This window comes from Podarcis gaigeae (assembly GCF_964106915.1).
Source record: "Podarcis gaigeae genome assembly, chromosome: 6".
NCBI lineage: Eukaryota > Metazoa > Chordata > Lepidosauria > Squamata > Lacertidae > Podarcis > Podarcis gaigeae.
The window spans coordinates 81,530,024-81,557,963 of NC_139682.1; the positions used below are offsets into that span (position 1 = coordinate 81,530,024).

General features: G+C 40.3%; 2 protein-coding genes across 3 annotated transcripts in view; one reads left to right on the plus strand and one right to left on the minus strand.

Moving 5' to 3' along the window:
* The window catches only part of CRB1 (crumbs cell polarity complex component 1), a 177,381-nt gene extending 173,012 nt beyond the window's left edge, over positions 1 to 4,369 (minus strand). Inside the window, exon 1 of the mRNA XM_083745309.1 lies at positions 4,329 to 4,369. The gene's annotated coding sequence lies outside the window, so the exon portion shown is untranslated. The remainder of the gene's footprint in view (positions 1 to 4,328) is intronic.
* Positions 4,103 to 27,923, plus strand: ASPM (assembly factor for spindle microtubules). Of its 2 annotated transcripts, none has more exons than XR_014565835.1 (25): positions 4,103 to 4,659; positions 6,438 to 6,581; positions 7,848 to 9,141; positions 10,450 to 10,545; positions 10,897 to 11,043; positions 12,625 to 12,867; positions 13,087 to 13,154; positions 13,551 to 13,692; positions 13,779 to 13,909; positions 14,440 to 14,615; positions 14,710 to 14,855; positions 14,943 to 15,028; positions 16,335 to 16,550; positions 17,814 to 18,018; positions 18,124 to 18,269; positions 18,379 to 18,501; positions 18,618 to 18,752; positions 19,047 to 22,405; positions 23,569 to 23,703; positions 24,137 to 24,307; positions 25,199 to 25,391; positions 26,280 to 26,434; positions 26,736 to 26,912; positions 27,334 to 27,506; positions 27,599 to 27,923. XR_014565835.1 is itself a non-coding variant. In XM_083745300.1 (25 exons), exons 1-25 carry the CDS (start codon positions 4,294 to 4,296, stop codon positions 27,702 to 27,704), a joined length of 8,325 nt encoding a protein of 2,774 aa, XP_083601426.1. In that variant the 5' UTR covers positions 4,112 to 4,293; the 3' UTR covers positions 27,705 to 27,923. The 2 variants fall into 2 exon arrangements, 1 of the variants encoding a protein (XP_083601426.1); XM_083745300.1 differs by having other exon boundaries at positions 4,112 to 4,659; positions 19,047 to 22,397.
* Positions 27,924 to 27,940: the final 17 nt, after the last annotated feature.

Sequence of the window (27,940 nt, forward strand, 5' to 3'; positions counted from 1 at the left end):
TTCTGGATTTATGTTATAGTTTTTCATCTTGCATCCATCCACAAACACAGGCCCCAAGCATGCTTAATTTTTCCTCCGTAAAATAACTTTGCCTTTGGACAACTAGGTGGCTGTTGTACAAGCTTATGTATATTACACTACTTGATGCTTTTGCAAAAGTATAGCCTTTGTAGATCTGGGAGATGAAGGATGGTGCTCTTTCAAATTATGGAAATGCATCACTTGCATGGACACTGTCATCCATGTACAGTCATACCTTTAGTACAGTCATACATTTTCAAACAGCCTAGTTCTCAAACGTTTTGGCTCCTGAATGATCGAAACCCAGAAGTGACTGTTCCGGTTTTCAAACGTTCTTTTGAAACCAAACGTCCGACGGGGCTTCAGGGGCTTCCTGTAGCCAATCAGAAACCACGATTTGGAAGTTGAACAGACTTCCAGAACAGATTCCATTCGACTTCCAAGGTATGACTGTACTATGTCAACACTTTGTGTCCGGGTTACTGAAGTGGACAGGAAGGAAGTAGGTTTCTTTTCATCCAATACGTGCTCATGGTTTGTTTTTACTCCTTTAGTCCTCATTCCATCCCTTCCCCAAAGTGCAGTACATGGAACTATGCGACCCCTGACAACCAGCTCACAATGTTGGGTGGGTAGCTTCACCTACCTGGGAAGCCTGGCCTTGAAGGTGGGGAAGAGAAAGATTCAACCTGTTGGCTGAACCAGTTTGCCCTGTTGTAGACATGCAAAGTGGCCTTCACACTCAGTCTCAGGTGGGATAACAACAAAGGCAAAATACAATGGTACCTCGGTTTTTGAATGTAATCCATTTTGAAAGACTGTTCGAGTTCTGAAACATTTGAAAAGCAAAAACTCAATAGCCGACAGCTATGCTTCAGGATCCTGCACTCAGCGGAAGCATTTACTTCCAGGTTTTCGGCGTTCGTAAACCAAAACGTCAGTGGAGATGTTTGAAAACCAAGGTACCACTGTATAACTCCATTATGTCCATAGTTCTCGTTACATTACAAGTGTTATCACAGTCCTGCTAATGTTTTCAACTGCTTACAGTGGTCTTCAAGGTAAATTATTTTTTAAAATTCCCATTCCTTATTAAAGTTTTGGTCTTCCATGTTCCTGAGCTTTCCGGCCAGTTTTGCCATTTCATCATAGCCCATCAACTTGATTTGCCATTCTTCTCTGATACTTTATCTTCCTTCCATCTCTGGGCTAACAACATCTGTGCAGCTGTTGTCGCATACATAAAAAGACTTTTCTGCTCCCTTGGAATTTCAGCACCTACAATTCCTAATAAAAAATTCTATGGTTTTTTTTTAATAAAGCTATTTAAAACATTTTTTTTAATTCATTATATTTCATTTCCCAGAATGCTTTTGTTACCTTACACGTCCACAACATATGATTAAATGTGCCTTCTTAATTCAATTGAATGTCACTTTTGCCTTCAAAAAAGATCTGTGACCTCATTTTTCACTGGCCAGATGTGGAGTCAATAAGTTTTGTAAGGGTAATGACTATTCATTGGATCCTGGGCTCCCAATAGGTTGAGGGGGTTGCCCCTCCAGCAGATATAATGCACATGCACCCCACAACCAAAATCAGCACAATCACTTCATAGTTTCATCAACTTCATCACAGTTTCTTCCTATCTATTCAAAGGACCTCTACTGCACAATACCAAATGTAACAATTCACTGATAAATGTATCTATGTACTGGTTCACTGGGAAAACTTCAGAAATTCATATAGACGTGTGAGCTTAGCTACTCAGCAGCCTCTCTGCCTGAGTGATAATCTCTGGCATCCTGATACCTGAGTGCCAGAAAAGTAGCCATTCCAGAAATAACAAACCCAGATGAAGACAAAAGGATGTGATTAACTTGACAGATGTTTGGTGGAGGGCAAGGGAAGGCATGGGGCAGGGTCCGGGATGCTCAGATTACTGCCACCAGATCTCCCCTTTCATGATGTAACCATGATGTCGTTTGGGGGGTGTAACATGAGGATTAGTAGCTAATAAAAGATTGGGTTCCCTTTTATACGGGGCTCCCATCTTGTTTCACCTTGTGGCAGGTGGGAGTCCTGTTGCGACAGTCTTCAATACAGACTAAGCCTACTGGCTGCTGTTTTGCTCTAGTATTCCTGGCTGGTGTCCTTGTTTTTTTGTCCAAGAGAGCCCTCAGATTTCTTTTCTCCCTTAACACAAGGGAGCCCTCAGATTTCTCCATTAACAAGGTCAAGTGCAGAACATTAACATTAAAAATAGGTTCTCCTAGGGATTGATCGATAGGACAATTAGGATATCTGGAAGGACCTGGAGAACCTTTCAGGCAAACAGTACAATATTTCAAGACAATTGTAGGGCTGCCATGCAGGGGATGACCTCGGGTTTTCAGTGAAACCATGACCCCACGGGCTAGAACGTCTTAGGCTGGTTTTGTGGGGGGCTGTGAATCATTGGATTTTCACTGCCAAGCATCGCAGGGGGCCTTTTGATGGTGTTTGGCACTGTTTTGGAGTAAACCAGACAACATCATATTTTTGGCAAAATTGCTCAGGGGGCCAAAGGCTCATTTTTTGTGTTTCTGCCGCCAAACGTTGCAGGGGGCCTTTGGTTGGTGTTTGAAGCCTCTTTGGAGCGATTCATTTTTCAAATATATCTTTCAGTGGGTTAAGCGGTTTTATTCAATTTATTTAGAAAAGATCTAGAGCTGGCTTCATAAGAAAAGGCACAGAAGAGAAATTGTTTTCTCTTTCCTTCAAAAGCGATGTCCCTGAAGTCTTCTTGAATCAAGCAGCTGCCTCTGCCCCCCCCCCCCCCGGTGATCCACATTCTCTCTGGCCTCACTGTTCCTCGTGAACAAAGATCAGCACTCACCACATTGGACAATGTTGGGTTCTTGCTGAAATCACAACCCCCCGGATTTTCTGGGGCGCTGTGAAATGTGGGGTTTTCATAGAAATGGACAGAAATGGGATTCAGTGGTTGGAAACGGCCCGGGTGAAAATAACATGGATGCCCGGGGGAAGCCAGACATATGGCAACCCATGTTGGATGTGTAGATTTTGAAATATGGCTATCCTAACTGATCAAAGTTAAAAGGCGGGGATGCACTTCTCCCGACTGGTAGCAGACGACGTGATCTTAGGCAATGAGATTATGGAGGGTGTATCCTCTCACAATGCAAAGAGGCGCACATGACCAACAACCAATAAGAAACTTTGAGGACCATCTATCTGCAAGGTAGGATTATGCAGCTATTAAGATGAGCAAACCTGCAACCTTCATATTGTGACTTGTAGCTGAATTTGAATCACCCTCCTTATTTTGTAGCAGCTTGTTTGTAAGAGCGATTCAAAAAGGAGGTTGTTCTAACAATAAAAAAACTATATTGATAATTATATATTATTATAATCTATTGTTATACTATAGTATGGTATTATGATTAATTGTATATAATTAATGATTGTCTATTATTACATTATAGTATAATGTAACCAGTAGTATTTAATTATTAGTTATATATTATTATACTAAAGTGGTACCTCTGGTTACGTACTTAATTCGTTCCGGAGGTCCGTTCTTAACCTGAAACTGTTCTTAACCTGTTCTTAGCTAATGGGGCCTCATGCTGCTGCAGTGCCGCCGCACAATTTCTTTTCTCATCCTGAAGCAAAGTTCTTAACCTGAAGCACTATTTCTGGGTTAGGGGAGTCTATAACCTGAAGCGTATGTAACCTGAAGCATCTGTAACCCAAGGTACCACAGTATATGGTATTATTATAATTAATTGTATACAATTAATATATCTTATTCTAATACAATATTATATTATAATATTATATTAGTACAATCAATGGTATATAGTTATTAATTAATAACAACAAAAATAATTTCCCCCGCTGCCCTATTCGACGCTAGGGATCTCACGGCATCCTATTGTGAGCCCACTCTCCCGCCCCGCGCATGCGTCAGTTTTAAAGGAAAACTCCCGCTCGCCATTGGTTGAAGGGCGCCGCCCATTGGCTGGCGTTTTCCGAACGGCGCGCGCGGCGATTGGGTGCGGGGGCGTTCCGCGCGGCGATTGGTCCCGCGTTTCTCACGGACGCCACCCTGATTGGTGGAGGCGCCCGGGTTTGAAATTCGGGACTGGCGGTTGGGACTCCTAACTGCCGAAGATCATTGTTATTGTCGGGTTGCGAGGGGGGGGGAGGGGAGGGGGAGACAGGCGGTTTGCTGTCGAGGCCCTTGACCGTATTCCTGAGGGGAAAATGGAACCGGCGGCGACGAGGAGGCGGGGACCCACCTTGGTCGACGGAGCCATGGCCGTCTCGAGGCAGGACGTGGGAGCGACGGGGCTCCGGAGGGCGAGTCCAGGTGGCCCGCGGCGGCGGCGCTGGGCTACGGCCGGCGAAGGGGACGACGGCGGCGAAGAGGAGGCCGACGCCGCGCTGACGCTGGTCCCCTTCTCGCCGGCGCCCTTGCTCAGCTTCGGCGCCGTCCGCGTGGGCACGTCGCGCCTCCGACGCCTGGCTCTCGAGAACCCGAACGCCGAGCCCGTCCGCGTGGTCGTCGGGAGACCCCCGCCCGCCGCCAAGGGCTTCGCCGTGCAGGAGCCGCGCCACTGGCTGCTGCAGGTGAGGAGAGCGGCGGCGGGGGGAATGATCAAGGAAGGTGGGGAGGGGGCGTCCCTGCTGGGTCCTGTTACTGACCTGTCGGAAGCTCTGCCCCTGCTAAGGAAGGGTTAAAGTAGGGACGGAGCTCCGCGTGTGTAATATATATGTGTCTGTGTTTGTGTAACTTTGCATTTGTGTGTGTGTGTGTGTGTGTGTGTGTATGTATGTGTATATATATATATATATATATATATGTATGCGCGCACACACACACACACACACACACGGTGTGTGTATATATATATATATACCCCGTATATATACATATATATATATATATACACATACGCGCGCACACACACATATATATATATACTTGTGGGTGTGTAACTTTGCATATGTTTGCATACACACACACACACACACACTCTCTCTCTCTCTCACACACACACACACACACACACATATATATATATATTATATTTGTGTGTGTGTGTGTGTAACTTTGCATATGATTTTAAGTGAAGAGATCCTACACCTGTCAGCTGTGTGTATACGAACATGTATGAGTGCTGGCTGTGCACATGTGAGTCCAGGTACACACTCAGTGCCGGATTTACATATAAGCTAAACAAGCTATAGCTCAGGGCCCCACTCTCTTGCCCCCCCCCCAAAAAAAGGAAAAGAAAACTGGATGTACATTTCCAAAATATAAGATAAAAAATAGAATAAAACCTACATCAACAGTGTTCTCTGTTGTGTAGGCTCCCATTTGTTATGTGCAAATGACATTAGATACCTATTAGGTCCATAAATTACCTTATAGCATATATTCAGCACAAAAAACAGCAACTATTTGTTGTTGACAGAGGACAGCTGGACATATAAAGGGCCCCATTACCTTCAGTAGCTAAGGGCCTCATCAGACCTAAATCCGGCCCTGTATACACTTATAACACCCTGGAACTTTTCACGGCAGAGTAGTAATAGTACTAGTGTGTTAACAACAATCAGTTGTTTCTACAGACAAAACTTTACTCAAGGTGACAAATGTACGGTATGTTAAATCAAAAGAGAATACTAGGATATTCAGAGATTTATCAGCAGTTCTTACCAAGGATGATGTACAATAGAATATCATTGCATGAAATAGGGTAATGCGTATATCTTTATAGTGTGATTACATATTTGCAAGTATCTTTAGCCGTAAGGAATGTGCCCAATAGATTTTAGGAGAGTTTGCTAAAGGATTTTATAGCATAACGAGATAAACCACTTATTAGGAAAATGGAAAAAAGTCTGTCTACCTTGCCTGATTTGGGATGGGTGGTTTAAGCTTTCAATTTCTAATGTTTGGGGTCCACATAGATAAGTGTTCTGGGGATATGAGATCTCTAGTCTGTATATGTACCATTTTTCTTGTGTGTTTCTGCATTGACTGAAGAGTTGTGCTGTGGTTTAACTGGTCTTTTTCTGATTCAAGGTGAGGTCCTAAACCTGGTATTGTGAACAGGTTACTGGCTAATATTGTTGTATCAACTTCTTTTCTATGCTATTCTTTTTCTGCCCACTGTAGCCTTTGTATCTCTGCAGGTGCAGCATTTCACTGCTGCAAAATACTAACCACATTTGTATATGGCTCATACGTTATTTGATGGGGGGATGCAATCTAGCAAAAATATGTAGACATCATTTGTGGCATACACAGAAATGGAAAGAGATTGTGAATTGAGAAGTCCTGCAGTTGCCTGTCAAAGGAAATATACCATCTTTCTATGTTTCATGCTTTTCTTTTGCAGTCTGGAGAGAGAATATTAATTTCAGTAACGTGGACACCACTGGAAGGTGGCAAAGTGCGGGAGCTCATAACTTTTGTTGTAAATGATGTTGTTAAACATCAAGCAGTTTTGCTGGGTTCTGCTGAGCAGTCTACAAAGAAAAAGGTATGGAACGTATATATGCATAAAAAAACTTTCCCAGTCTGCTTTGGCTTCCAAAGTGTCCATCCAGTTATACAAGTGCTGTAGTATATTGAAAATGCCTCTTTGTGAACTACTGGTAGGATATCTTGTGTAGTGAATGTTGAAGTTGCAGAAGCTAAACTTTCTGATGTGGTATTGTCAGAGGTTTCCATAGGTAATAGATCTGTGAGGTACAAGGTTTTGGAAAGTCTCCCTAGGTCTCTTTCAGTGTCCCTTGCTTAATTCTTGGTATACCTTCCTTGGTTTGATTTTAACCATCCCTAGCATTGCCAGATGTTCTGAAATCTACACCATTAAAAATGCCCAGTGTGAATAAATATGCAGTGGTGCTACCTGTATGAATTCTGAGTATTTTTTTAAAATGACAATACATGGGCTCTTCATGGCTTCTTATTTCCTTTTACTTTGCAAAGTTGTGTCACTACTGATACTTGCTGGAAAAAATAGTACCGGCGCCACTCCACTTACCTGCGATTGACATGCGTGTGCTGGGAATTAAATAAATACAGTGGGATCTCGGGTTATGTATTCCTCTGGATACATAAACTTTGGGTTGCGAACACGGGAAACCCGGAAGTGTATACTTCCGAGTTTCGCCGTGTGCGCAGAAGTGCTCAGTCGCGCTGCATGCGTGCACAGAAGGGTGCCTCCGGTTACAGACTTTATGGGATACAGCCGGGCCTCCGGAATGGATCCTGGCCATAAACAGAGGTACCACTGTATATACAAACCAGGAAATGGCAGGAGAGAGCTGGAGAGTCCTTATGACTTGCAAGGAGCTTAAGAGGACTACAGCGAGCGAGGAAGAAGCCCCAAAGGGACCGGGGGCGCAGTGCCACTTTTCTTCGGCTGCTCAGCCTCCCCAACTAGCAGCTGACATGTGTGATAGTGCATCAGCAGCAGCCGCTTTTCCACATATCCATCAGCCAGCCCCAGAGCTTTAACTCTAGTTGAAGAGAGAGTTGTATGGACAGACAGCTGGAGAGCAGGAAAGAAATGAGCATTAAGAGGCTTTTAGAGGGTGCTGCTCACATAATGCAATTTTCCTTATGCGTGCAGGGCCCTGGAACATTGCGTAAGTGGGGGGGACACCTGTATTTCTCAGCATTAAGTAGGCTATGAGCAGCATTATTTATTCAGTGAGGAAGAGGAAGGGTTACGTAGTTGATTAGAGCTCTCAATATATGCATGGTAATAACTGGATATTTGTGTTGGTGTCATTTTCAGAAAAGTCTTTGGGATACAGTTAAAAAGAGAGCTCCTTCGCGGCAATATCAGAAGAAACTTCCCATAATCAAAAATATGAATGAAACTTTTCAGATGTCCAAAAAAACTGGAAGAGTTAGAAGCCCTCTCCAAGCCTGTGAGAACTTGGAAGTGAATGGATGCAGCATTTCACCTAGTGGGAACAGTGTAATCTTAGAAAATAGCTTCTTACACTCTCCAACTGATCCCATAGTGCAAGAAAAGCAGCATGTCACTAACCCCCCTCTTTCAATGGGGAGATCAATTCCATATTTTGTTATTGGTACAGCAGCATATAATGAATTACAGCAGGATACAAAAGAGACCTGTACTGTTATGCCAAAGTGTGACGATCTTGTGGAAACGAAATTGGAAAGTGGACATATTAGTTCAGTGAAAGTGGAAAGTTCTAGCACATCTTCAGTTTGCACACCAGAAAATCTGAAAATCTTTCCTTTGAATCACAGGAAAATTTTAAGCCCTGATTCTTTTGTACATGATAGCTATGAACTTTGTGAAGAGCCTGCTATAGCTGCAAGAGTGCCAGTTCTTTCACCTGATCAGTTTTTAAAAGAGAATCAAATAGTTATTCAGCCAACTTCACAAGTACATGAATCGGTGTCCCATTCTTCAAGTTTGGGATCTTACACAATTTGTTCACAACAGAAGGAAAGAAAGCAAATTTTTACTTTTCCTGTGGAGTCTCATTTTTCAAGCAAGCAACTTAATGATGCACGCAGTAAAAAAAATGCAGCATTTCAGTTTGAAAAGTTTGAACGAAATGCAACTGGGTGCAAGAAAAATGACCCAGATCCAATTTGCTGCTTCCAGAAAGAACATGGTAAAAAAAGGCCTCTGTTGTGCAACACAGTTACTAAAAGTAAGTCAGGTTGTCCTGAGGGACAAGGAAGGAACTTATTAAAACCAAAATCTAGAAAATGCCTTTCTAATGCAATTCAGCGATCTGTGGATAATGTTCCTGAAACAGCAAAAATGAAAATGTTGCCAGAACTTCCAGTTATAGAACCTCTCTCAGGTGAAGTTACAGATCACAAAATTGAAACAGCTTCAGCTTGCTTAGGAAGAACGTCACATAGTCATAAAAGAAAAAGTGGAGAATATTTAGAAGATACTCATAGCGAAAGTGGTAAATATGTGGAGAATTTTGCAAGAAAAAAAATGATGTCCTTTGTGGAAAATGAAGATTGTAGTGCTTTGAAAGCATCAAATCCCAAACGTGTGGCTGGAGAGAAGCAAAGTCAGAAAAAGAAACCAGGTAATTTAAGGTTTTCTTTTGTTTATTTGGATATGTTAAATAAAATATTTGCCATGGATTGGTGATAAAGACCAACTGTGACCATTTATAGCTGCTCTTTGAACGAATTACATTCATTTGATAGGCCTAAAGCGTATTGCTAGCATTTGACATTGAGTCAGCACATTTAGTCTTCTTGATTCCTAAATTTTGTCATTTCTGAGTAGTCCATCAGTTTAATCTGTCATAGGGACCAAGCCTTCTTTCCATCTTTGGGCTAATATTGTCTGGGCAGCAGTAGTCGCATATATAAATAGTCTCTTCTAGTCCCTTGGAATTTTGGCGCCTAGAATTCCTAAGAGAAAAGCTTCTGGTTTCTTAGGAAAGGTTATTTTAAACATTTATTGCAATTCATTATATATCATCTCCCAAAATTCTTTTACTACTTTACAAGTCTACCACATATAAGGTGCCCTCTTTCTCTTTACATTTCCAGCATTCATTTGATCTTGCTTTATACATTTTAGCTAATTTACTAGAGGTTAAATACCAACGGTACATAATTTTCATATAATTTTCTTTCAAAGTATAGCATGCTGTGAACTTTAAATCCTGATTCCATAACCTCTCCCATTCTGCCAATTGTATGTTATATTCAAAATCTCTTGCCCACTGTATCATCATTGATTTGTATACCATTCTAAGAATATTTTTTACATTTTTGAAAGTAATTTAGTCTTATTTTCTAACAGCTTCTTTTCAAATTTAGAGGTTTCATTAAAGAAACCTTTCTTTATATCCATCTTAAATAAATCATTAAGTTGATGGTATTGTAACCAATCAGTTAATAATCCTCTTCAAACCCTTTTAATTTCAACTCATGATCTGTTTCCATTAATAATTATTTATAAGATACCCAATCATTTCTCATGTTAATTTTTTTTACAGACATAGCCTCCAGTGGTGAAAGCCACTATGGTGTTTTTTGTTCTAATGATTTTTTAATATTTTTCCTATACGCTTTGCTTACTACATGGTTCAAAAAAGCTTTATAAACTTTAACCTTCTCGTACCACAGATATGCATGCCAGCCAAATAGGTCTAATAAACCATCAGTATTTTTTAATAATATCCATTGTTTTAACCAGCATAAACAGGATGCCTCATAATACTAAATCCGGCAAGGAAAATCCACCACTTTTGTTTTTGGTTTCTCCCCCTTCCAGAGGAATCTAGTAATATATTTCTGCCATTCTCTTCCCCCCTCTTGTTGTCTCTTTCTGTTGTGTTCTTCACAATATTACAATTCGTTCTTGTTCTAATTTCCAGGTTCCTTATCTAAAAAATGGAGGACTGGTAGGAAAACAAAGAACATTATTCCAGTGGCACAGTCTCAGCTGACATTTGTGAAACCTTTAAAAACAGGTGAAAATAAATTCTTTGTGCTCTGTATTCTCCATGAAAACAAAAGTCTCTTGGTGCAAGTGGCAGTTTCAACACATTTGCTATATTTTAGCTGAAATTTGATTGACCAGTACAACTTCAGAGTATAGGCATATTCCAAAAGTAAAAGCCTGCAAATTAATACATGTTTTCATTGCTGTTGTGCTGCCCTTGGAAAAGGTGTCTCAGCTCCTGCGCCGCAGTCTACCCCACTGAGCAGGGTTCCTCACTGGGAAAGTCACCTCCTACCTACCTTTTTCCATGGGCGGATCTCTGGATCCAACCTGGTGTCCATAATTGAGATGTAATGTAACTTTTAATCTTTTTTCAAAGACATTCCTAGACATCCAATGCCTTTTGCGGCCAAGAACATGTTTTACGATGAGTGCTGGAAAGAGAAACAGCAACGAGGTTTTACTTGGTGGTTGAATTTTGTACTTACTCCTGATGACTTCACTGTGAAAACAGACACTTCACAAGGTAAAAGAGATCTGCAGGGTCTTAATGTTTCACATATATAAGAATTATTCTAGACTTCAGCAATCCAGTTTGCTTACTTTTAAATCTTTTCATGAATTTTCTTGTCAGTATAAATATTAGTGTAACAATACTATTTCCACTGGGAATATAAAATATAATAAAATTACTTAAAACTGATAAATGACCATCACATCAGATAAATTTATGTAATCTGATGTGCTGTTTCATTTGAGCTCATGTTCTGTATTCATATGCACAGAGCTACTTTAACTTGAAAGCTCACATGTGAAGTGCTGCTTCTGTTATTCGGTGTTGCTTTTTTGAAAAGCTTTAAACCCATCAATTCCTAAGTCGGGTGGCAAACCTGCAGCCTCTTCTGCCCATCAGTCGTCTGACTTAGTTTACAAGCGGTAGCAAAATTGGTTGTGGCGCCGAAAAAGTGCCACTCCCTTTGCGTGCTTCCGTTGTTAGAATATTGGAGCATTTCTTGCCTTATTTATTATAAAATAATATTTATATACTGCTGTATCATGAATATATCACAGCGGTTTACAACAATATAAAAACATAAAACTAAAACTAAAAACATAAAACTAAACAATAGCATAAAAAGTTAAAAACCAAATTAAAAGCAAAAAGAAATTTAAAACAAACATCGATAGATCATTGTGGGTGAGATACCTTTTAATTGCCTTCATAGACCTGGCGGAATAGAAGTTTTTAGCAAGTGTTTCAGAGTTGGCACAGAAGGTCGTTGCTCTCATCTGCTAGCAACAACTGAAGGAAGTTCATTCTTGGCTTTTCAATACTGGCTAGTTCTGCTTCAAGCCACAATCCCTAGTTTGTGTGAAACCCTTAGCCAAGAATCTTGGTATGTTGCTCCTGTCCTTATTAGTGGGGAGTAGTGAAGTGTGAGTGATCTGCATGTTCAGTGTAGACCTTTAGCTGTGGTTTAAAGGTAAAGGTAAAGGTAAAGGGACCCCTGACCATTAGGTCCAGTCGTGGCTGACTCTGGGGTTGCGGCGCTCATCTCGCTTTATTGGCCGAGGGAGCCGGCGTACAGCTTCTGGGTCATGTGGTTTACCATGACTTATAAATGCACCCTTTCCTTTGAGCTTGTATAATCCTAGATGCACACTGGGTAAAGTTTGTGTGAACTCTCTTAAAAGACTACAAATATTCTCATAGCATCACAGGTGGCAGAGAGTCAAGAGGCCAGAAAGTCCAGTTTCCTACAGCAAGGAAGAACAACCCATTGATTCAGCTTTCCCCCCCAATCAAAACATTATGCTTCTATGGCTATTTTGATCCAGTTGATTCAAGCCAGTGAAATAAGCTGCACTTTGTGGAAGGAGGCTATATTTTAATTATTTCATAAAATTTATACATCGCTCAATTGTAAAACAAAAACAAAAAAACCCAACCACCCTCAAAATGGTTTACAAAAAGGTTGTTGTTGTTGTTGTTGGCTCTGTTTCAGTTCTTTTCTCCTCAATGAAATCAAGAAAAAACTACAAACATATTACAACAAAAGTTATAATACCAAGTAGATTTTAACACTTGCAACTGTTTTCTCTCCAGTCAATGCGGTGTCCGTTATCTTAGGAGCAGAGTCTCATAAATCAAGCGTTCCTAGAGCACCAACTAAAGAAGAAGTATCCCTAAGAGCTTATACAGCACGGTGCAAGCTGAACAAACTTCGTCGCTCAGCTTGCCGTTTGTTTACATCAAACGAGATGGTTAAAGCAATAAAAAAGTTGGAGATTGAAATTGAATCAAAACACTTGTTAATTCGGAAGGACAGACATCTCTGGAAGGATATTGGTAAGAATCTAGCCGTGTTCCAGATATTCCTACACATATGTAGAAAAATTGAACTGTGGTGGGAAATTGTATACAAGAATGTGGACAGGTCTCTTTATGCCCTTCAGTTCTTTAATCAACAATCCACAGCTTGATAATAGCAATTTCACGGTATATTCTTAGGTAACATCCTTTCCAGATTTTTATTTTATCCTGCTTTTGCTTCTGTGTCCATTGCAGGTGAAAGACAGAAAATCCTCAACTGGCTTTTATGCTATAACCCACTATGGTTGCGCATAGGTCTGGAAGTAAGTTTGTACTTTCTTAATGTTTACAAAGTGTTATTTGAGCAAGATATTCTCTTGTAGAGAATTACTAAGATTTGTACTGGAATCTGTATTAGTCAGCCTTAGGGACATAAAGCTTGGTGATAGTGATTGCCGGTAATCAGTAGAACTGGTCTTAAGACTTTGATATTATCTTTATTTCATGACTCAAAGGCAAGGATGGGGAACCATGAGGCCACCCCCCCCCCCCCCGGCACCTGCCTGCCTGTCATCTGCCATCACTCATGGTCAAGAGAAATATAATTAATATTATATTGCTATAGTTCTTTTAATAAATCTGCTCTGAAGATCTGAATTTTCTTACTGCAAGGTTTTTGTTTTGTTTAAAGTGGATATTCTTTCTCTCATTAATGAAAGGTAGTCTATGGTGAGCTAATTGCCTTAGAGAGCAACAGCGATGTAATGGGCCTGGCAATGTTTATACTTAATCGCCTGTTGTGGAATCCAGATATTGCAGCTGAATATAGACACCCAAGTGTGCCTCACCTGTATCGAGATGGTAGGTTTTTTTTCCTTGCTGTTTTATAATCTGTTTTATACTTTTTAAGATGCAGCTCTATATACCATCTGGTATTGTTCTTACAGGACATGAAGAAGCATTGTCAAAATTTACACTGAAAAAACTTCTTCTGCTAGTTTGCTTTCTTGATCGCGCCAAGCTGTCTAGAATTATTGATCATGATCCTTGCCTCTTTTGTAAAAATGCAGAATTCAAGGTATTCCGATTTAAGCCTCTATTTTTGTTTTGTGCGTAATTAGATTTTTTGGGGGTAATTTTTAAAAATTGAATTTTCCATTAAAAGAAGTAGTACCACAATGTTACATAAGAAAAACAAAAGAGAGCAGAATGAATATAGGAAGAAGAAATGTTATTAGTAGATTTGAGTGTATATATGTGGAAGCCACAAGATACTAATTTTAAGACTTACATTTGTTTCCCGAGGTGGTAATTTTCTTCTATGGCTCAAACAGGAATTTTAAGTTGCCATTATCAAATGCTGCTTGATTTTGTGTGCTTATTAGCTGAGGAATAGGCATTTAGCAATTTCTTTTTATTGACTGTGGTAGGTAGTCTTATTAATGTTTGTGACTAAAGTCTATGACTGGGTTAAACGTACTGGAAGTTAAGAGAATTCCTGTTTGCCTTGCAGCACAATCTTATGGCTGTTTACTTGAAAATGAGCCCCATGATGTGTGCACAGAACTGATAATCTTGCATGAATGTAATTTGTTGCCTTTTCTCCAGTCTAGTAAAGAGATACTGCTGGCATTTTCCCGAGATTTTCTAAGTGGAGAAGGTGATCTTTCTCGCCATCTATATTTCCTGGGCTTTCCAGTTCATCATGTGCAGACTCCACTCGATGAGTTTGACTTTGCTGTAACAAATCTAGCCACAGATTTGCAATGTGGCATTCGTCTAGTGTAAGTCTTCACTGCATTTTGTTGCTGAAGTTATAGAAGGATTTCACCTGAGGAAATGGGCTATATTTTTAACATGGTATCTTTGTATTTTCAGAAGAGCATTGGAACTACTGTCGTCAAACTGGAGTCTTTCCAAAAAATTAAGAGTTCCTGCAATAAGTAGACTTCAAAAGATGCATAATGTCAAGATTGCCTTTGAAGTACTAAAAGATCATGGAATACAGTTGGAAGATGAACATGGTAAGTGCCAGCAAAGTAGAAAGTAGTCTCCTTATAAAATAAATGTGTGGATGCTGCAAATCAGTAACCTATTTAACTGATTTATAGGTACATCGATTGACGCTAAGGATATTGTGGATCGGCATAGAGAGAAAACACTTGCACTGCTGTGGAAAATAGTATTTGCTTTTCAGGTATTGCATAATGATTTTTTTGGCAGTTAATCTCTGCAACATATATTGAAGATGTGTAGTATGCATCTAGGACTTAAAATATTGTATCTTCAAAAAAATGGGGTGCTGTATAAAAAATGGCCTGTATATAGAAGCCAATACTACTGAAGGGCAGTTCTCAAAAGCAATTCCATGCCTATACCAAATGCAATGAGATGACCTCACCAACTGCATGTAAAGTAGAACATCAGTACAGTTGACTCCCAACTTCCATACATTTAACTTGTACAATCACAGATTTATGCTGGCAGCCAGCTTGTTGAAATCACAGAAAGTGTGGAAAGAGCTTTTAAGCTTCTCCACCTTGCTTCCTGGGTTCTGGGAGGTTCTTGTGTGAGATCTTGCAGGATCTCCCAGAGCCCGGTAAGCAAGGTGGAGAGCCTTGCATGGGGGCCCAAGTCACACCAGCTTTGGAAAGGTAGAGATGCTGCTGTTAGGGAGATTCTGGGGTTTTAACTACATGCAGCTTCAGCTTTGCACACAATCCCTGGAACGTAACCCCTACACAAGTTGCAAGATGGGGAACACTGAATATGTGGGAGAAAAGGCCGTATGTCTCACATAGTTAGATGAGCTATGCTTTTATAATTGGTAGTGATGTGAAATGTTACATGAAATGTACAGAACTGGTGCATCAAAAAAGGGAAGACATCAAGGTCTGATGCCTTTAAAAATACTATCAACAAATTTACGAGCATTGAAATTAATTATGGAAAAATTGTCTTGATTAATTTTATCACATAACAAAATGTGCTGTGGAGTCGAAAGAGTTCTTGTTCATCTTAAATTGGTTATACAGGTGCATAACCAGTTTACATTTTCTTTCATATTTTATTTAGCCATCTCCAAATTTTAAACCAGAGCAAGTTTGTGTAATGTCAGGATTGACATTGTCCTGCCCACCAAATGTTCCACCTTAGTATGCAATTGTTATATTCACCTTAGAGCAGTGATGTGGGCCAGGACATTTTCAGTGCTTTATCTTTCCACTGAAAAATGTTACCGCTGTTTCATAAGTTGATTTTCTAAAATAAAGCTTTCTGGAAAACCCATCCTGCTGCTTGCAGAATAAGCTTCGTTAAGTTAAATGAGAGTTGCATTTGAATAAACATGATTGGACTTGTTCTGCTAGCATTGTCCTGATAACATAGTTGTTATTTGACATTTGTTTAGCATGCTTTGAGAAATACAGTGATTTACGTACATATCTCTAAAGATCAGAAATCCTCATCTTTAGAAATAATATTTTAAATTTGTTCTTGTTAAGGTGGAGGTTTCCCTTGATAGGGATCAGTTGAAAGAAGAAATTGATTTTTTGAAGAACATGCACGTTACAAAAGTGAAGTCTGCTGCTTTAGAATCTCGTATTGCCAACAAAGTGAGAAAAGACAGCAGTAACTTTTATTCATCCGAAAGCTGCAGTGAAAATGTAAAGATGCTGATGGATTGGGTCAATACGGTCTGTGGGTTTTACAATGTCAAGGTAAAAACTTTCCCAATAATCATCTCTGTTCTGTTTCCTCCCCAATAAGCAAACAAGGGACGAAAGTATTATTTGATAGACCACAACTAATTGATGGAAGCCAGTTTTAATCAGCGGGACTGAGATTTAAGGAGATGTTTATTTATTTGGCTGTTCGGCATGTTTTTATTATGTTGCATTATAAATGACTGAAAAATGGCATAATGGGGTCATGATCCTGCATGGACTGTACTTGCCGCAATCTTGCCTGCCTGTTTCTTATTAAACTTCATTGATGCTAGGATTTCATCCTTTTATGGGAGACGGTACCTAATGACCTGACATTAGGCATTTACATATGTTCCTATGAAACAGTACTGACAAAATCAGTAGGTTCCCCTTTCCTTTCCAACAAACTGGTTTAAAGGAAACATTTGGATGGACTGTTTAAATCTACAACGATGGCCATATCAAATGGTAACTTCTTGTTGATGCATCAAAGCTAATCTGACAAACGCTAAGGATAAATTTACTTGTTTCATGGTCCAAGTTGCTTCTTGGAAAGAATTGGAAAATGGTAGGAAACAACCTTGTACTGAGTCAGACCATTTAACTCAGTATTGTTTCCACTGAATGGCTGCAGATCTCCAGGGTTTTAGATGGGACATTCCTGTTCCTACCTGGAGATGCTGGGGATTGAACCTGGGACCTTTGCATGCAAAACGGATGCACTGCCACTGAGCTGTGGCCCATCCCATGCACATCTCTTAGAACTTACTATTCTGAAAGCTGCCGAAGGTAAATCACCAAGTACTGTGTTTTTATAGAACATCTTTTTTATGGTTTGTTTTACCAAACATGACAAGCAGATCCTAACCTGATTTTCTTTAGTACACTACAAATTTATACTTTAGCTTAGTACTGTTTTTGAAGATTTCATGCCACTGTAATTTCAGTAAGTGTTCCAATATAATAACCCCTAGAGAACCCCAAGTAAAAGAAGATTATTACCACAATTATCTGGCTGTAAAGAGCAAGGGGTATTAAAGTTATTAATTTTCAGACTTTGAATACTGTGGTGTGGGAAGGGTATTTTCCCTCTAGATATGCTTTTCAAAAAGAAAAGCCATTGGAAGAAAGGAATGCATTGTTGAGTAGGCTAGATTTCAGAAATGGAGGCCTAGAACTCAGCTTTATTAGCACATGGTATGCTGATACAAACCTTCAAATAGAGAAGCCACTGGCAGAAAATATTTGCTTAACTGGTTTTGTGTTTTTAACTAGGTTGAAAACTTTACAGTATCCTTCTCGGATGGAAGAGTGTTGTGTTATTTGATTCATCATTATCATCCATGTTATGTGCCTTTGGAAGCTATCTGCCAGCGCACAACTCTAACAGTAGAATGCACCAAAAGTGGTACAGTTGCTCTAAATTCTTCCTCTGAGTCTGATTCTTCTCTGACTGTACTCAATGGAGCTTTTGATGAAAGTGAGTTCATTAAATGATTATTGAAGGCAGAGGGAAGATGCTTATTACCACTTTATTTGACTTAATAAATTCAATCTTTTTTCTCTGTTTTTTTTTTAAATAAAGCTATAACTTCTTCCGTGCTTTATAAAGAACTCCTTGACAATGAGAAGAGAAACTTCCAGCTGATTAATGCTGCAATTTCTGACCTTGGTGGTGTTCCTGCTATGATTCACCATTCAGACATGTCCAATACAATTCCTGATGAGAAGGTAATCAACCATGTCTTTACAATTCACCATTGCCTTCTTCAATCACAACTTACTTTTATCGCAACTTGCTAAGTTTCTGTATGTTCTCTGCTCTCTTGGTTTTCTTTAGGTAGTTATTGCCTATGTGTCATTTCTTTGTTCGCGACTTGTAAATCTTTCTAAAGAGATTCGAGCAGCTCGACTGATTCAGTCAGTGTGGAGGGAACACAGATTGAAAACAAGATTAGCACAGGTATTTCTTTGAGTTACTTTGCATGTTTCCTAAATTATCCGCAGAACATGATTCTACAGTATCTATCGATGCTATATGGACATATTTAATCAGCAGTGGAATTTTTCTTTTGCTAGATTTTTGAAGAAAAATCAAAAGGTGCAGTTGTAATTCAGAAGCATTGGAGAAGATACATGGCCCAGGTGAAACTTCAGAAATTAAAAAAAGCAAAGCAGGAAGAAGTTGAAAGAGTATCTTCTGTTGTCATTCAGGTATGATTGACTTTTCATATGAAATTACTATGTCAAAATTACTGCATTTCCTAGCCGATTGAGATTACCAGGTGCTATTTCATTTCTGCCCAGAATAAGATTTCAGAACCAAGTAAAATATGGTTCACTGTTAGAACACTTTATATGCCATACTTTTATATAAAGAATATTGAATTTTATTGTTCGAGTCCACCATATATGCATAGAAAGAATTGCCCATTTCTCTTGTATTAAAACTGTAAACATGCAGTGAGATCTGATTCTTACAGCTGTGTGTCACTTTTTCCACCCCAGACTTACTGGAGAAGATACAACACAAGAAGAAAATACTTGCAGCTTCGGCAATATACAATTATTGTGCAAGCAAGGATAAGAATGGTCCTTGCTGTTGCTGCTTATAAAAAAGTTTGCTGGGCTGCTCTCACTATTCAGAGGCACTTCAGGGCTTTTTTGATAGCAGAAGCCCATCGCCAAAAATATCAAAGGATGAAACAGTCAGCACTTGTGATTCAGTCTGCATTTAGAAGATGGAAAGGCTGCAAAATGAATTCAAAAGTTGAAATAGAGAAGCGACTGCAAGCAACTGAACTAGCAAAGAAAGAGAGAGCTGCAGTTGTAATTCAGTCATGGTACAGGATGACCAGAGATCGAAACAGTTACTTACATATCAGACACAGTGTTATCAAGATACAGGCCTTGTTCAGATGTCTTCAAGCTAAATTCATTTACAAACGGAAAAGACTGTGTGTGGTGGCTATTCAGAAGCATTACAGAGCTTACAGGATGAGGAAAATTGACAGGGAAACATATTTGCAGAAACGTTCGGCAGCTATATTCCTGCAATCTGCTTATAGAGGAATGAAAGCTCGTTTATTGTGTAGACAAGTCAGAGCTGCCGGTGTCATTCAGGTACACTACCGTGCATACAGAAAGCAATTTTTTCTGAGGCTGAAGTTCTTGCAGCTAAAAAAGGCTGCTGTGTGTTTGCAAGCAGCTTACCGGGGCTATAAAGTACGGAAAATGTTTAAGTGTCAGAAAGTGGCTGCTGTTAAGATCCAGTCTGCTTTGAGGGCTTATGCTGCAAGAAGAAAATACCAAGCTTTGATTGAAGCTACCCTTGTGATTCAGAGATGGTACAGGGCTTCCAAAATCAGAACAAGGTTTTTGAAGACAAGAACAGCTGTAATTTCCTTGCAGGCAGCTGTGCGTTCTTGGCAAGTAAAGAAATGCATTAAGAGCTGGCATGCTGCCGCAATTAAAATACAATCTGCCTTTAAGAGATACATGGCTCTGAAAAAGTTCAGGATGGTGAGAAATGCTGCTCAAACACTTCAGCAGCATTACAGAGCCAAACTTTTGGGCAGAAAACAACAGCAGGAATACGTTGCGCTTCGCAATAGCATTGTACAACTCCAGGCAGCTTGGAGAGGGAGGGTTGTGAGGAAGGCAATCCAAAGACAGCACCGTGCTGCAGTAGTCATACAGTCCTATTTCAGGATGCACATCAGTCAAACAAAGTTTAAAAGTTACAGAAGGGCTGCTGTTAAGGTTCAAAGGTGGTATTGTGCTGCTGTCCTAGCCAGGAGTGTAAGGCAGGAATACCTCACTCTAAAGGTTGCAGTTGTTAAAATGCAAGCAATTTACAGAAGCGTAAGAGCAAGGCGTGAAATTCAACGCATGCACCAAGCAGCAGTTATTATCCAAGCCATGTTTAAAATGCATCAGAGAAAGGTTAGATATCAGGCAATGAAACTGTCAGCAGTTGTAATTCAGAGGCACTACAGAGCTCATTGCAGAGGGAGAATGGAACGGGAAAAGTATCTCAAGTTAAGGAAGGCTTCTCTTGTACTTCAGGCTGCCTACAGGGGGATGAAAGTTAGACAGGAGCTAAAAACTTTGCACCAGTCTGCAACTTCTATTCAGTCATTTTATCGAATGTACAAGCAGCGAAAATCGTTCCTGAAGCTAACTGCAGCGGCAAAACTGATTGAGCAGTGGTATTGTGGTTCTAAATGTCGCAATGCTCAGATGCGCAAATACAGGCAGATGAAGACTTCTGCCATCCAAATACAGGCTGCCTTCCGAGGTATGAAAGCGAGGCTCCATTTGCAAAGGATGCATATGGCTGCCACCACCATCCAAAGGCGATTCAGAACTTTTCTTCAGAGGCAAAGGTTTGCTTCTCTTAAGGCAGCTGCTGTGACAATTCAGAGGAAGTACCGAGCAATGGTACTCTCTAAACAGCAGCGTGAAGAGTATGTCCAGCTCTATAAAGCTGCCATTGTAATACAGTCTGCCTTCAGAGGCCTGCTGGCCAGGAAACGTGTGAGCCAAATGCATAGGGCTGCTACAGTTATCCAAGCAGCCTTTAGAAGACATACAGCTTATACTCGATACCAAGCTGTGAAGCTTGCTTCTGTTTCCATACAGCAGCATTATAGAGCATACCGTGAGATGAAACACGCTAGAGGACTCTACTTAAAATATCGCCACTCTGCTTTAGTTCTTCAGGCTGCTTACAGAGGAACGAAAGTGCGATGCATCTTGAGGGAACAACATTATGCTGCAACAGTCATACAGAGTAACTATAGAAGGCACAGGCAGCAGTGTTCCTACAAAAAATTACAATGGGCAGCCAAAGTTATACAGGTTCAAGTCAGGGCCAATAAGCTGTGCAAAACTGCAGCCCAGCAGTATTCTTCTGCTAAAAGTGCCGCCGTTTGCATCCAGAAAGCTTTTCGCTGGATGAAGGCAAGACGATGTCAGCAAAGGCACCAAGCTGCCATTGTGCTTCAGCGGAATTTTAAAATGCAGAGAGAACGTAGAAAATACCTTGCTTTGAAAGCAGCTGCTGTAGTCCTTCAGAGACGGTACAGAGCATCAGTTCTAGCAAGGAGGCTGGCTCAGGAATACGTTTCTGTTTGTGCAGCCGTTATCTGTGTCCAGTCTTTCTACAGAGGATTTAAAACCAGGAAGGAAATTGAACGTAAACACTTAGCAGCAAAGATAATTCAAGCAACATTTAGAATGCACAGGGCTAGGGTCTCTTACCAAAAGCTGAGAGGTGCTGCTGTCACCATACAAAATTCCTACCGGTCTTACCTAAAGGGAAAACACCAGCAAAATACACACCTGGCAATTAAGAACTCTTCTGTAATGATTCAGTCCACATACGGAGAGTTAAGAACACGGCAAGAAGTGAAAGCTATGCACATCGCAGCAACTCTCATCCAGTCTCTCTATCGAATGCATGTCCAGCGCAGACATTACAAGTTGATACGCAGGGCTGTGATAACTATTCAGTCTGCCTATCGTGGAAGGGTAGCACGCCAAAAGGCAAAGGAAATTCGTGCGGCCAGAAAGATTCAGTCCTTCATTAGAATGACTGTGGCTCGTAGAAAGTTTATTCGCCTCAGAACAGCAGCTACTGCAGTACAGACTCATCGCCATACAAATAAAGCCATAGAACAATACCAGAAATACTGGGAAGCTGCACTTTTAATACAGCGGCGTTACCGGTCTTACCTGGCTATGAAACACCAAAGAGTAGCTTATTTGCAAACTTTGAAGAGCATCATCATTATGCAAGCTACAGCCAGGAGTTTCCTTGAACATCTAAGGCTCTGCAGATTGAAAAGTATCCAGGTATTTAGGTATACTTACTTCAACATTACTTGTTACTGATTCCTGTAATATATGTACACAAGAACCACTCCTCTGAGTCAAAAGCAGGGTGGGCAATATGGCTAGATTCTTATTATAATGAATATGCTCTTTTCCTCTTTGAATCCTAAACCTCATTCTGTGCTTTTTTCTGTTCTGCTGGTTTTCTATCTTATATTGGGAACAAAATAGTATACCAGCAAAAGGAGATACTGTATGTTTTTCTATACAAAATAGCTTGAAGCAGCGGCCCCAAATCTGTCTTTTATCAAAATCTAAGGTATTTTTTAAAAGTGCTTAAATTTGTCTAGTGAAATTTTTTCTACTGATTCAGAAGCGGAAGTGAAAGCCGTAACCAAAAGTGGTAGTGGTGCAGGGGGAACTTCTAGTTTTCGTTAGAGCAAGTTGGTTTTCAACTTTCTTGTTCAAGTTCCTTGGGTATTATTATTATTATTAATTACTTCTCCCCACTCTGCACGGCTCTCAACAGAATTAAAAGCACAATAGAACATCAAACATTAAAAACTTTCCTAAACAGGGCTGGCTTCAGATGTCTTCTAAAAGTCAGATAGTTGTTTATTTCCTTGACATCTGATGGGAAGGCGTTCCACAGGGTGGGCGCCATTACCGACAAGGCCCTCTGCCTGGTTCCCTGTAACCTCACTTTTTGTGGTGAGGGAACTGCCAGAAGGCCCTCAGAGTCTGGGCTGAATGATGGGGGTGGAGAGATATATTTGAGATACATGTCTACTGCTGGTAGTCAAATTGCCTGGCAATGATCTTACAGTTTTGGATTAAGGTCCTTACAGAACTATCTATGCCCATATGACCCAGGGATTCAAGATTGGTGCAGGGGCCTTCCTTGCATGACTACCAGGCAGAGATGAGGTGGGCACAACCTTTTTGTGGTGTTCCCCATGGCTGTGGAACGCCCCCTCCCAACCTCTTCCATGGTAATGTTTTAGGCCAGCTGTACAGATTATTAATGAGTGTTCACCAAGAAGTAACTTTTACTTTTAGTATTATACCGACTGTGATACATTTATAAATATTTTTTACTGCTGTTACAATTGTGATGCCGTTTTATACATTTTAATTGTTTTTTATGTGTGTCGTTTCTCCCCCCCCCCCCGCCCCTTATGGTTTTGCACAGAACCGGCAGAGTTTTCTTCTTCGTTTTGCAGCTGCTGCATATCATCATCTCGCTGCTGTTAGAATTCAGAGGGCTTACAGAGCTTTTCACTCGAAGCAAGCACACTTGCAGCTCTCTTCAGTTCTGTACATTCAGGTTAGCTTTTAGAACAAATGTAATACTCTAGGAGCTTCTTTCTACCAAGTGCCTCTTCTGTTCTTGAAAATGCTCAGTCTTTTTTATTAGTTCATGTTACAGTGGTACCTGATGCTTCAGGTTACAGACTCTGCTAACCCAGAAATAGTACCTCGGGTTAAGAACTTTGCTTCAGGATGAGAACAGAAATCGTGCTGCTGCAGTGCGGCGGCAGCAGGAGACCCCATTAGCTAAAGTACCTCAGGTTAAGAACAGTTTCAGGTTAAGAACGGACCTCCAGAATGAATTAAGTTCTTAACCCGAGGTACCACTGTACTTACATATGTCTTGAAGTTCCAAGTTCCATCAAGACCATCTCTTTAATTCCTTTAAAAATGTGTAGGTAATCTTAGCAAGAAAATATTTTTCTCTCGTCCTGTGTGTGTTTAAGCAGAGGTGGTATCGAGCAAAACTGCAGAGGAGGAGATACCTTCAAGATCGTGAGAATATTATTAAAATACAAAGAAGGGTGAGGAGATGGAAGAGCTGCAGAAATGTAGCTGCAAATGCGGTTCAGGAAGGCATGAACCAAAAAGCCCTAATCAATGGAGTAACTAAATTTCAGGTAAACCAAGGTCCTAGAGAGACTGCTTCTGTTTTGTTGAGTCATATGGTTATATTTAAGGCCTTGTTTTATTCTTATGTGTGAGAGCTTAGTGATAGAGCTTTGAATACAAAAAGCCCACAGTCAGCCCCTGACATCTTCAGGTGGGCTGTATATGACCCCTGTCTGAAACACAGGAGTCACTACCAGCCTTTGGTATTCTCTTCTGAGGAGCAAGATGTGCTAATGGCCTGACTTGATAGCATCCTTGTGTTTGCTAAGGATGATGGGAATATTGCCACAGCAGGAATGATATGCTTATCGATTCTAATGGGGTGCATGGCTCCATTCTTAACGTCTACATTTGGATTTTCCTTTCACTTATTCACTGTGGCGAATGGAATTGGAGTAGTTTTTTACTCTCCACCTTTTATCTAAAAATCTGAATATTTTCTGTATTTTTTTGCTGCTTTAATTGTCAAAACCCATCAGTAAACAGAAAGCAAACATTCTAGAAACCACTGAAAAAGATAAAGATAAGAATAAAATCAGCTGAGACATGAACACGTCTTTTCTATTCTGCTTCTGATCACTGAATGATGCCTAGAAGCCGCTGAATGCAAAATATTAATTGTGTTAGAATTGGTTGGAAAACCATAAAATTACCGTATTTTTTGCACCATAACACTCACTTTTTTCCTCCTAAAAAGTAAAGGGAAATGTCCGTGCGTGTTATGGAGGGAATGCCTACGGGTGGCATGCCTACGGATTTTCCTCCTCTAAAAACTACGGGCGTGTTATGGTCGGGTGCGTGTTATAGAGCGAAAAATACGGTATATTCCGTAATGTAACAGGCTTTCTCTTCTCCCTTTCCTTCCCTTCCCCCTCGCCCCCACCCTCATCCATCATAAGTCACTGTGGAGAGGGTATTCATGTAGGAAGAAGACTGACACAGCAAAAACGAGAGCTCTGCGAGATAGCTTGTCGATTGCCAATAAAGAAAGCAACGAAGATAAGAAGCTATGCAACAGAACAGCACTTGCCATTGATCGGCTTCTCAAATATAAACACTTTTCTTACATTCTGGCAGCTTTAAAAGACTTGGGTTTGTATTTTTTAGATTAAAAATAATTCCCAATACATCATAAATACCATTCTTTCTACAAATTTACCAACATAAAAGGTGTAGCAGCAAAGATGGGGTAGTGGTGGAATTACATCATTATTACCTGCCTAGTACAGTGGTACCTCGGTTCTCGAATTTCTCCATTGATGAATGTTTCAGAACCTGAACGTCGAAAACCCGGAAATAAATGCTTCTGTTTTCAAACGCACCTCGGAATTCGAACAGCTTCCGCTGTGTGTTTTTCCATTTTCTCAATTGAATTTGCAGACAGCCCTTTGCACCTCAATTTTTGAACATTTTGGAACTCAAATGGTCTTCCAGAAAGGATTATGGTTGAGAACTGAGGTACCACTGTACTTTCATATTGGAAGGACCAGTGTTCCTAGTGGGTGGTGGAAAATGGGATTGTTTGAACAGAGTAGAATGGCATTCAATCCAACCCAACCCCACTTCATGCACTGAGAAGCACAAAACTTCTCTACCCTGGTGGTTCCCCATTAGCTAAGTACCACAGACCCCTTGTTTTTCAAAAGCAATGCCATGGACATTTGAAAATGTTGATATTTCTGTGGTGGTTTTTGTTATGTGAATGGTGCCACCATACCCTCCAACATGTCCCAGTGCAGAATTTGGGTGTGTGCTTGTGCAAGTCACATGACCTGCATGGTGCCTGGAAACATGTGCTTTTGGGTGCCATGCTGCCCCTGACAGTTGATGGGTGCCACAGACCCCCAATAGAGAACCATAGCTCCATCTCAATTACTGTGTGTCAGTGAGAACTGGCCACTATTTCCATGGTGCATTTCGTCCAACTGTTGCCACCCTGAAAATAGGCTGATCTATATTTCTTTCTCTCTCCCTCTCCAGAGGTTGTTACCCGACTATCACCCGTTTGCTGTGAAAGTATGGTCCAGAATGAAGCAGTACCCACTATTTTTACTTTGATACGGAGTTGCAATCGCAGTGTCCCTAGCATGGATGTCATACGTTATTCTGTCCAGGTCCTGCTTAATTTGTCAAAGGTACTTCTGCATTTTCAAGTTTTGTTAAATGGTCTCAGTCCCCTTTTTATTGCCAGAATTTGGAGCTTAGAGCTGCTCTTGATCGCTGCTCTTGGACTTGAGAGCTCCAATTCAGAATGGGGCAGGAGTGAGGACACTCCTTCCTGCAAATCCACTAACAGTCGTCACAGTGTTGTTTTGCTATTTTCTTTACACTGTACTATATATCCAGTGTAAGAAGTCTGTTAAGACTGTCTCAAATACAATTCTTTGCTCAAAGTTGGAGGGAAAGTACTTAACCAGAACTGTTTTTCTTTTCAAGTATGAAAAGACAACTGAAGCTGTTTACACAGTGGAGAATTGTGTTGATACTTTACTGGACCTACTTCAGATGTACAGAGAGAGAGCTGGCGACAAAGTTTCAGAGAAAGGTGGAAGCATTTTTACCAAGACGTGCTGCCTGCTTGCTCTTCTTTCAAAGGACTCAAGAAGAGCTGCTGTAAGTTTTGGTTGCTCTCCACTCCATCCCATCATTAACTATTGTGAAATTGTTTTCCCGTTTGTGAGGGATGAGCAGGAAAGATTTGCCACAGTGGCTCCTAATATACAAACACGGCTGGTAGTGTGTTAAAGCTGCTATTTTACACAGCCAGTTAGTGCCAAATGCATTTTACTTTTGTTGAGAATGACAGGGGACCTAAGCTGGAGACCTAATATTTGGGAACAGCAATGGTGCTGTTGGAGGATCTTTGACGGGCAAGCTTTGGAACTGTCACTCTAGGATTGGATGGTGAGGGGTCTTAATCACTTCCATTAAAACTGGTGCTTTTCTATGTGTTTCCTAAAAGTTTATTCCTTTCAGGTTTCATTGAGCTAAGCATTACACTATATTTAACTGTAAAATGTGGTTTAATTTTTAGGAGATCCGAGGCAGCTCACGAGTAGTTACTCGCCTTCAGAGCCTGTTTAAACTCACAGCACGGAAACATCAAATGGATGCAAGAAGAATGCTTGCCAAACAGAAGTTGGCCGCATACAAAAATGGGCATTTCTCTGTCCCTGCAACTCCTCTAAGGACAACAATAGTTTCAAGGTAAGAAATCCTGATCTTTCAATTTCCGTGCTTAAAAGAGAAAAAAATAAATCCTGCTTTTTCAGTACAATTTCCTCCCCTTTAACCTACAGGCAGAGACCAGAATGGGTTTTAAGGAAAGATAATATAAAAGAGATTGTTGATCCTCTGCAAGCAATTCAGATGGTATTGGATACACTTGGAATTCCTTATTACTAAAGAATGACTTAAAATGATATTTAAAAAAGCATTGTCAGGATCAGCTTTCATATTATGTAGAGTTTCATATAAATCTATCTCAGTTTTATTGCACATTTTTGTATGCTAGCTTGTGATTGGTATTGTCTTTATTAATTACTTGGATATGATTTGTAAGTAACAAACTAAAATATGTATTTTTTTAAAGGCTGAGATTTTGTACAATAAACCATTCTGTTTGCATTGTTGGCTATGGT